Below are 10,812 nucleotides of genomic sequence, written 5' to 3'. Positions count from 1 at the left end.
ACTTAGCTAGTGTGTACACACTCTTGAATTGTTTTTATTGTTTATTTTTGTGGGAGAAAAGCTTTATAGCAAAGAGGATAACTATTCACAAATGAATTAAAACAATTTACATAAAAATAATTACAAATTAAAAGATACTAAAGCCACAGAGCCCAATAACCTTAACAAATTAACTTAAAAATCACAATATATCAAAAAAATTGCACAACAAGCTAGGCTTTTAAAAAAATAACAAAAATAAATAACCTTTAAAATAAATAACACTTTTGTGCCAGAAAGGCTTTAAAGCAAAGAGGATAACTATTCCCAAATGAATTAAACACAACTTAAATAAAAATAGGCCTAAATGAAAAAAATAAATAAATAAAATAAAGCCACGGGGCCTAATAACCTTAACAAATTAACTCACAATATTAAAATATATATATACTGCACTACAAGCTAGGCTTTTTAAAAATAAATACAAAAAATAAGCTTTAAAATAAATAACACACTGTGGCTATATTTTTAGGACTTGCTTTAAGGCATGTTTGCGTTCAAAAAAACAAGCTTCCGGACCTTGGATGGGCTTAGTCTATTTCTTCTGTCTGACATAATCTGCCCAGTTTTCGAAAAAATTCTTTCAGATGGCACAGATGTGGCCACAATGCAGTCTTGCCTTCATGACCTCAGAATGGGTTTTGTATACAGTAGAACATCTCCACCAGGCCACAGGGTCTGATGTGCGGGGTAAAATTTCCACTCGTCGTAGGGACACGCCCATCTCCTGCTTTACGTAATGCACGTAAGCGTGACTCTTTTGTCGTCAGCCCGTGTGAGGACGTACCTTCCTGCCTGTGCGCGCAAGCGCGTGCTCATGAGGAACAAATAGAGGACAAGCAGTTAAGCTCGGGCTACTTATCAGCTGATGGGCAGCGACGTTTGAGCTCTTGGTGTGGATGCACATTTGAAAGAGATAACGAAAATTTGTGTTTATGTTTTAGACTAACAGCCGACGAAAACATACCGGTCACCATGTTTCTACTCTGTTTTTCCGTTGCTATTATCATGTGTTTGCCTAGCTATCATTCTTTTACAGGTAGGTTATTTTTTCATTTTCTTTTATATGTACACAAAGTATTTGTTTGATAGTTTTATGGTAAATCAATTGTAAAGATGTGTATAATAAACAACAGTTATAATGGAGCCCTGTTTTGTTTAAAGTATGTCGTGTCGAGTGACTAGTGTTGGCCCTGTTTAGGCCTGTGAGACTCGCCCATAGGCCCTTATGTACGAACGTTCATACTTGTATTTTACATGTACATTAACATTTTTTATAGAATGTCTTGTGGCACATTTTAAAGCGGTTGTAACCCACGATTAAAATTGTCCGGTATGAGGTCGATACTCTAAAGGTCAGGGGTCATTTGTGTGTGTGTGTGTGTGTGTGTGTGTGTGTGTGTGTGTGTGTGTCTCTCGTTCGCCCAGTCGATGATCGATCGACCGATCAGTCGGTCGATCGCCCTATTAACTAACATGGATGTCTTGGTCTCGTCTCGGTGGTTATAACGAAGGTCCAGCAAAACCTAAAGATGGATTTGCTTGGGTTAGTAGGTGTAGTGTTTTTGGTAATATTCGGTTTTCTTTTTGAGTTTAAGGCTGTTTATTACAGGGATTAGAAGTTCTCACATTTTGAAGAATGGGTGTAATTAAAGATGTTTTATTTATAGCATATTTGTGTTAGTGTTACTGTTCTCGAGTATTTAATCGTTTTCCCACGCAGGTTTCTACTCTGGCACCGTAGGTTATTAAGTTTATACTTGATTAATATATACTGTTCGTTTTCCATTAGTAGGTGCCCCAACTGGCATTACTTTCTTTGCTATATTGCTGCTTTTACCTCATTTTGGACTGAAAGGATTTGATTTTGAGCAAAAAGATTAAACTTATACTACAGAATATAGTGGATCAGTAACCTTAGAGTGTGGTGTGTGTGTGTGTGTGTGTGTGTGTGTGTGTGTGTGTGTGTGTGTGTGTGTGTGTGTGTGTTTTAATGTTTTCTTAAGTGTTAAAGAGTACCTCATAAACCATTGAGTTATATATTAAGTTTCTCAGTACCGTTGGTTCCATTTTGTCATTTGAGAGCTTGCTAGGCAATCTGAAAATGAGTGTTATTGTCATGGAAGTTTCACAGTTTTTCCCCATTACCTTATTTATTCTGTAATGTAGGACTGCCTGCTGCTGTTCGTTTTATAATCTAACCTAAATAAGTCGTCATACCTTTGCCCTGGTAGCATTTCCCTTAGGAGAGCTGCTGGGTTTGTGGAGGGACTGGTCTGATCTAGTTTATCCTAATTAGCGTTTGTTCAGTTAGCCATGTGCTGAGAAACCTCCTATGCAATCCACACTGCCAAGTTTATAAGTACACTGATGAAACCGCGTCGATGTTATTTAATATACCTGCTAAATCTCACATTGGTGAAGTAGTAATAAGATTCCTTTGACACTTAAACACAGACTTGCTTGCCTTCTGGAGACCTGTTCCTGCAGGGTTGTGACAACTGATCCATTATGCTTGTTAAGACGGCCTACTATTTATACCAAAACTGAATGTGAGAAATCTTCATTTAATTGGCCTCTTCACCAAGCCATTAGAACCACACAACATTGGTGTTCTATGCACGATCTTCAGGGGCTCTATCTGGTCATCTGCTTACCACAAAGTGGTGGTGGTGCTGAGTTTCATATCGTGGTCTTTTCCTGATGAAATATAAACATTATGTTGTTTACCTGTCTGTCTTATTAACTTAAAACCTGTATTTAATATCTAAAGTGGTTTCCACCTGTATATTCCTGGATGAGAACTGAGACTGTTGCCTTTTGACTGGCCTTAGCATGTACAGTGTAAGTAGGGTACACAGTTTGAGACTTTTTTTTTTTCTTTTTCTTTACAATGTTTAAAAAATATTATTTTCAGAGTGTAAAAGCATAATGTAATCGCCCCATCATATCAGGACTATGTTTTGTGTGCCACTTGTCACCACCCAATCGAGGGTAACTTATGTCATCTTCCTGTGTGGTCAAGAAGGTATTCCCATGATCGGCTAAAGGGTTTTAGCTATTTCTAGTATTGTAAAGCTGAAGGATCGCAACAGATGCATATATGCTTTCTAAATAGAGAAATGGTAATCTAGGGTTGTCGAAGTAAGGATTTTCTTTTTCTACTGATTTTGTTCAAGAACAAGTATTCTGTATGTAAAGGATACAGGGTGTTGGGGGTGTAAGTAAGTAAATTGCTCTCTCTAATCTAGAATGAATCCATTCTCTCTAAACAACTGTGATTTGCATTTTTGTTAAACAGTCCATAATCATTTAAGGGATTAAATAAGGGAATTAAGTGATTTAGGACTAGTATTATAGTATGTACTTCTAAGCGTTCAAAGCTGTGGAAACAATACACATTTATCCCCAATGCCTTACAAAAGTAAACCACAGTTTTAGGTTTTATGAAGTATAACAAGGACCTTTAAGGCTGGACCTGAAGTGAGCTTTGTTCATTAAATTTGTTTAACACCACCTGCTATGTCTGTCCTTTTTCACAGTTATTGGGGAGGTGCTGATTAGGATTGCTTTTGTTAACTGGGCTTTTTCTACTTTTAAGGTATTTATTCCAAGTACCTTTCATTGTACAGTATTTTATGTTTTTATTTCTCCCATAGTTTTGCATGTTATAACTCAAACAAGATGAAAAAGCGATGTGTGAAAAATTTCTTGAAAATCATTTCATAATTGACCCCTCTAAATAGTAATCATTAGCGAACACTTGATTTCTGACTTTTCAGGTTTATACTATGACACAATTATCTTTTTTTTTTTTTTTTTTTTTTTTTTGGAAGGTTCCAATCAGTTTGATTGCGTTGCAGTCAAAATGGGCTTGTCTGTGATAAATTAAGCGTTTGCAGGACATGAATTACCCAATGAAAAATGCCTAATTCTTAAATGTCAGTTTTATTCCCTGTTTACTGACAAAGACAAGACAGCTGTTGGAGACCATTTAGTGGGGGGGAATTATCATGAGACATAAATGTGAAAGCGTGCAAATCAATCCTGTTTTCACAGTTAAGATATTTGGTGCTCATGAAATAGTCAATAACCTCCTAACATGTGGTAGGAAGAGAGAAATTGATCAAACAAGTCTTTGAACATTGGTAAAGACAGTGGGGGGAAAAATGCCTCAGGAATATTTGGAGTGCTTAAAAGCTGTCACGGAGAGATCTGGGGTGGTGGTTTCGGTGTGCCCCACAGAAAAATTTTTTATGAGCAAAGGACAGGAAGAGTCTCCACTGTTTTAAAGACCAGCATAAAAAGGCACAAGTGATCTTTACTTAGACCTGCCGAAAGAAACTAACATCCTTCTTGGGAAAATGTTCTGTGGGCAAATGAAACCACAAAAGAGCTCTTTAGTAATTCAGCAGAAGGGGGGGGGACCTCAACACGGCAGATATTGTGGTGGTTCTGTAATGTTGGGGTGGCTGTTGGTACAAGCCTCTTAAACATATTTAGAGAATCATTACATCAGAAGGTTACCCTGTTGTTTAGGGGTTAATTGTACCAAGTGTCAGAAACCTAGATATAGAGAAAAGATTGTGGATCCTACAACAGAACAATGACCCAAAACATGCACACAAGTATGGTTGCAAAGTAAAAAACTGGAGGTTATTAACCTGGCCAAATGAATCCTGGTCTAAATCAACTTTCAAGATTTTGAAAAGGGCTGAAGTGTTCTTTAACAGGGGTGGATGAATTAGTGGCCTCAGTGTTCCATGAACTATTAATGCATATAACCACGTTGCTTGCAAGTCCCCATTTCTGAGCAATAGCAGTTTGGCTTCTCAATAAATCCGTCAGCTATGGGTTTCTGTTGAAACCTGAGGAAACTACTGATTTTCATCTGTCAGTTTTCATTTATGTAGTGCCACATCCTTGTGATCCAGTTGTTCACACAATACATAAGTCTTAAGTCTTTCAGGGCTAGTTTTTCTTTTATCCCAGGAATATTTTTCCAAAAACATTTTATTTTTTTTAAAAAGCACTTGCTTCTAATCTGTTGAGACTTTGCATGGACTGAGTGTTGGGCATGTGTTCAGTGGCTGTGGCACTCTCTGTTGGTGAAGAAAGCTTCACTTATCTTGACTTTGCAGATTATGCTGTGATCTTCATGGAATCAATGGAGGCTGTGATCGGGGGCTCTCGAGAGACTGAGTGAAGAGTCTGAGTGTCTGGACTCACAAGCGTCCTGGATAAAAACCAAGATCCAGACCTTTAAATACTTCCTGGGCATAGCCATTGGTAGCATGTCTGTCTATGATGAGAGTGTCGACCATATCTAGAGGTTTACTTACCTCAGCAGTGACATTCATGTCTCTGGTGACTCCTCCCAATCTGTCTACTGACTTAATAGGAAAATATGAGGGGAATGTGACGCTCCTGATATCAGGAGGGTCCAGGTTTTTAAGAGTCCTGGTGCTTCCAGTTTTGTTACACTGTGTGTTTGCAAGACATACTGTAGGTGCTATCCAGTGACCTGAAACGGAGTGGGCTCCTTAGGTACTGTGTCTCTTTGGAGAATTCTTGGGTACTGCTGGTTTGAATTTGTGTCGAATGAGTGGTTTCTCGGAGTTCTGAATGAGGCACATTACCTGCATTGTGAGGGCGCCTCAGTTATGACACTACGACCATGTGGCACAATTCCCAGTGGGTGATCTGGCTCACAGGATCCTCATTGTTGAGGACCTGAGCAGCTGGACCAGGCCAAGGGGACACCCACATAATACCTGGCTGGGGCAGATAGATGGTAATTTCCGGAGGGTGGGACTGGGCCACATGTTTAGCTGGTTGGTTGCCCACCAGGATCCTGAGCTGTTTTGTCATGTAATGGGTGCAGGAGTCATGTCATGTCAGACATAATTAAGTTTGCCTTTTGCAGACAACAATCAATTAAAAATATATTGTGCAATACATTACAATTGGCTTTTAAATTCCTAGGTTAATATAAGGTTGTAAACTTTACAAGAAATGAATAATTGGATTGAGATTACTACCTTAACAAAATTTTGTTGGCAGGCTCTTTTCATTGGTGTACAGGTATATGTCCTGCTTATATCGTTCTTAATACGCACATCTTAGTTTACTCTCTGCTGTTTTCATTGAAAACTGAATTCTGCAATCCTGTAGTATAGCATGCCTTTATTATTTAATATAGTGCTTGTTCTTTGCATTGCAGTGGGCCAAGAAGATTACAAATTATGAAATATTTTTTTGTCTATTTCTTTACCGTCTGTTTAGCAACTTTCCTTTTTTAATGCTAAATCTAGTTATATAATCTAGACAGGTAGCAAAAAAACAGTGTTCCATTGCAGTACTTGCGTTTTGTGTTTTTCAAAAGCTGATTGGGAAATTGGCTGTGTTGGAGATTTGTTCTCTCCTACAAAAGTCAGATTAAGTGTATTAATACATTTGTCAAATATCCCCCTTTAGATTTCTGTTACATACCTGAAGGCCATATACCCACTTTTTACATTTCTGAAGTTGAGCAATTAAGCACCTTTTCCCTGGATCTTGCTACTATTGTTGGAATCATTTACAAATGAATCGTTAAATGCCAGGACTGTTTGTCATAGTGTTAAGGTTTTCAAAGCGATGAGAAATGATACTTTGTTAGCAGTGTACTGGAATGAAGGTGACCTTGTGTGAATTTGCTGTGTCGACTGATTAAAGGTCACATGTTGGTTTGTGCCCTGGGCATTTATTTCTTAATACCAAGTTTGTTGTGACTACAGCCTTTTTAGAAGAGTACATCTATTTTCTGGACAGTAACATTTTGAGTTCTGATCATTACAAATGGGTAATTGTTTTCTGTAATGATTCTGCATGCAGTCTCATCAGTCTGCAGCACTAGATCTCCTTGTCTGTGTTGTGGCCATTTTAATGATCTGCATTTTGTTTTTACTGTTTAGAAGTGTACTAGACTGAATTATCAGATACTCTTATTTGTACTTGGTCCCTCAGGATTAAGTGGTTTTTTTTTTTATTCTTATTTGGACCTAAATAATCGCAATTGTACATATTTCTGCAATTTTACTTCACCACTTGTTCACAGTGAGTGTGTTATAAGTAATCTAATCATCCTTATAGTACCCCCTTATTTTACTTTAATCAGACAATTGGAAGAATGAGTAGTGAGTAGCATATAAAAAGTTTCAGAATTTTTTTTTTTTTTTTTTTTGTAAGTACCCACTACTTTGACCTCCGTGTCTCTTAATTTCTGCTGGCATTGTATTGTCTCTTGTTCATAAATTGATCATTCCTACATATTTTTTTAACTTAATATTTATGCATTACTCAATTCATTTTATTTGGAAACCTAAAAATAATGAAACATGGCCTAGTCTAACATATGGAAATAACACAGTACTGTAGTATGCTTTGGTAGCAACGCTAGAAATGTGAAACTCAACCCCAACCCAAACAACATAACTATGTGACTAGAGAGCCCTGTCCAAAAATTCTTTTTATTGAATAAAGCAACAACTAAAATAAATTGAGCACAGGATAGACATGTTTTACTTTAGGATTACAATAATGAGTTCTTGCTAAGTTTTGGGGGGGAAAAAAAACAGATCCTCGGTTCTATTCCTTGTTAAGAAAATTTAGTTTTTTTTTTTTTTTTTTTCTTCTCATTTAGTTGAATTATAGTGTGTGGACAGGGAAACTTCCATTTAAAAAAAAAAAAAAAAAAAATGCCTATGCACAAGCAATGCGGTATAGGATATTGCAAATACTTTTTTCATAACACAATTGTATCTTATCTTGCATTTCTCAAGTATTGCTCTCAAAGCTCAATGTTAGGAGTGATTTGTTTAAATTTGGGTACGTCAGACCGAGATGAGAGCGCATTACCCAGAATTTTTTTTATGATAGGTCACGTTTTGGGAACATCAATGCCAATCCACAATAATATAACTTAACAATTTAGATCTTCTTCTGGGCATGTTTTAGACCATTTTTGAGAAGATGTTAGATCAGGGAACAATTTTCGTTTAATTTTGACCTACTTGGCACGTATTAAACTAGGCTGTATTGTAAATGGCTGAATTAGATTTTAATTTAGATGCATTTTCTCCATTGTTCCCTAAGATTATTAAGGGATACGTTCCTTAAATTGTTTTGGTATAGCTTGGAAATGTTGTTTGAGTTCTCAGCCCCGCTAGTCACTGTTACCATAGTTGTAGATAATAGTGAAAGAAGAGAGATGTTTGTTGTTCTCTATGTAGAAAAAAGTGTGCTGCTGGGAGATACAGTTTAAAACTTAATTAGTTCAAAAGTTGAAAGTACATCTTGGAGTTAACCATTATTTGCTTCCACACTGTTTTTACCACCAGTATGGAGTTCCAAATGCTGATATCGATACTGAAGTAAATATTTTAGTACTCCTTTACAGTCACAATGAGTCATACTACAGATGTATTGCTCTTGGTATGAAGAAGCCCCAGTAAGTGTTTCTTGATACACTTCTCTGAATAATTTGTTGGCTGAAAGTTCTCAGTTTGTCAAGAGAGGGGATGTTCAGCATTGGTCATAATGACACTCGATTGGGGTTTTAATTCTCTCGTTTGCTTCTACTTCCAGGGTGTCCGAAGTGAATCCTAGAACACCACCTGCTGTTTTAATTAGTTTAATTTAATGGGCCTCTCTAGTAGTGATGTTACCAGTCCAGCACACCACAGCATAGAAATAACACATTGGCCATCACAGTTATAGAATATATGAAAGAGATTAGATGGATGGATAGATATAATTACATAAAAAAAGTCACCAAAGGAAAAAATTGCCTGCTCAGCCTTTTGTTATACAGGTGCTGGTCATAAAATTAGAATATCATGACAAAGTTTATTTATTTCAGTAATTCCATTCAAAAAGTGAAACTTGTATATTAGATTCATTCATTACACACAGCCTGATGTATTTCAAATGTTTATTTCTTTTAATGTTGATGATTATTACTGACAACTAATGAAAGTCCCAAATTCAGTATCTCGGAAAACTAGAATATTGTGAAAAGGTTCAATAGTGAAGACACCTGGTGCCACACTCTAATCAGCTAATTAACTCAAAACACCTGCAAAAGCCTTTAAATGGTCTCTGTCTAGTTCTGTAGGCTACACAATCATGGGGAAGACTGCTGACTTGACAGTTGTCCAAAAGACGACCATTGACACCTTGCACAAGGAGGGCAAGACACAAAAGGTCATTGCTAAAGAGGCTGGCTGTTCACAGAGCTCTGTGTCCAAGCACATTAATAGAGAGGCTAAGGGAAGGACAAGATGTGGTAGAAAAAAGTGTACAAGCAATAGGGATAACCGCACCCTGGAGAGGATTGTGAAACAAAACCCATTCAAAAATGTGGGGGAGATTCACAAAGAGTGGACTGCAGCTGGAGTCAGTGCTTCAAGAACCACCACGCACAGACGTATGCAAGACATGGGTTTCAGCTGTCGCATTCCTTGTGTCAAGCCACTCTTGAACAAGAGACCGCGTCAGAAGCGTCTCGCCTTTGGACTGCTGCTGAGTGGTCCAAAGTTATTTTCTCTGATGAAAGTAAATTTTGCATTTCCTTTGGAAATCAAGGTCCCAGAGTCTGGAGGAAGAGAGGAGAGGCACAGAATCCACGTTGCGTGAGGTCCAGTGTAAAGTTTCCACAGTCAGTGATGGCACCCCAAACCATGTCATCTGCTGGTGTTGGTACATTGTGTTTTCTGAGGTCCAAGGTCAACGCAGCCGTCTACCAGGAAGTTTTAGAGCACTTAATGCTTCCTGCTGCTGACGAACTTTATGGAGCTGCAGATTTCATTTTCCAACAGGACCTGGCACCTGCACACAGTGCCAAAGCTACCAGTACCTGGTTTAAGGACCATGGTATCCCTGTTCTTGATTGGCCAGCAAACTCGCCTGACCTTAATCCCATAGAAAATCTATGGGGTATTGTGAAGAGAAAGATGCAATACGCCAGATCCAACAATTCAGAAGAGCTGAAGGCCACTATCAGAGCAACATGGGCTCTCATAACACCTGAGCAGTGCCACAGACTGACTGACTCCATGCCACGCCGCATTGCTGCAATAATCCAGGCCAAAGGAGCCCCAACTAAATATTGAGTGCTGTACATGCTCATACTTTTCATGTTCATACCTTTCAGTTGGCCATCATTTCAGCACGTCCAATCGGGCTCAGAAGTAAAAGACAAAGTATAACTTCATAAAGACGTTCAAAAACGTTGGCGCTATACACATGCAGAGCAGATGAGAGATTATGAAAGCAGTGGAATTCGAAAGGCTAAAAAAAAAAAATAATAAAGGTGCGATACACTTGCAGAGAAAGGTAAAGAATATGAAAGCAGGAAAATTCGAAAGTATTGTAGTGTCCCTTCCAGGTTGAAACCTTTTTTTTTATTTTTATTTTTATTTTTTTTTTTGAGAGACTGTTAGGTTTGATTGAGGGAGGGCGGAGTACAGCATGGAAGACTGACAGCGGGGTATTGATTGATGCGGTGGGGGGGGGGCAGGATGGGAGGAGGGGGTTGGAGAGGGTGCTAGAAAGCTGTTTGGGGTTACGAAGTCGGCGTTCTTTTTCTTGATTGTTCGAGTAAAAGTTTTGTGAGACTTTACTACGTCTGTCTGGTTTTTTTTTTTTTTTTTACTTTTTGAGCCAGACGCAGAGGTCACTACAGTATCCAAAAAAATAGCAAAGATTGTATTAGCACAAACTAAAGGAAAT

The 10,812-nt window shown here is 38.0% G+C and overlaps 1 protein-coding gene across 1 annotated transcript in view; it reads left to right on the top strand.

Annotated features, from left to right (window-relative positions):
* The first annotated feature begins 832 nt into the window (after positions 1 to 832).
* The window catches only part of bsg (basigin), a 32,297-nt gene continuing 22,317 nt past the window's right edge, over positions 833 to 10,812 (top strand). Inside the window, exon 1 of the mRNA XM_028816227.2 lies at positions 833 to 1,078. Within this exon, the coding sequence (XP_028672060.1) occupies positions 1,015 to 1,078 (64 nt within the window). The 5' untranslated portion in view covers positions 833 to 1,014. The remainder of the gene's footprint in view (positions 1,079 to 10,812) is intronic.

The sequence above is a fragment of the Erpetoichthys calabaricus genome, chromosome 12 (assembly GCF_900747795.2).
Source record: "Erpetoichthys calabaricus chromosome 12, fErpCal1.3, whole genome shotgun sequence".
Classification (NCBI taxonomy): domain Eukaryota; kingdom Metazoa; phylum Chordata; class Cladistia; order Polypteriformes; family Polypteridae; genus Erpetoichthys; species Erpetoichthys calabaricus.
This window is presented reverse-complemented; position numbering and strand designations above follow the sequence as displayed.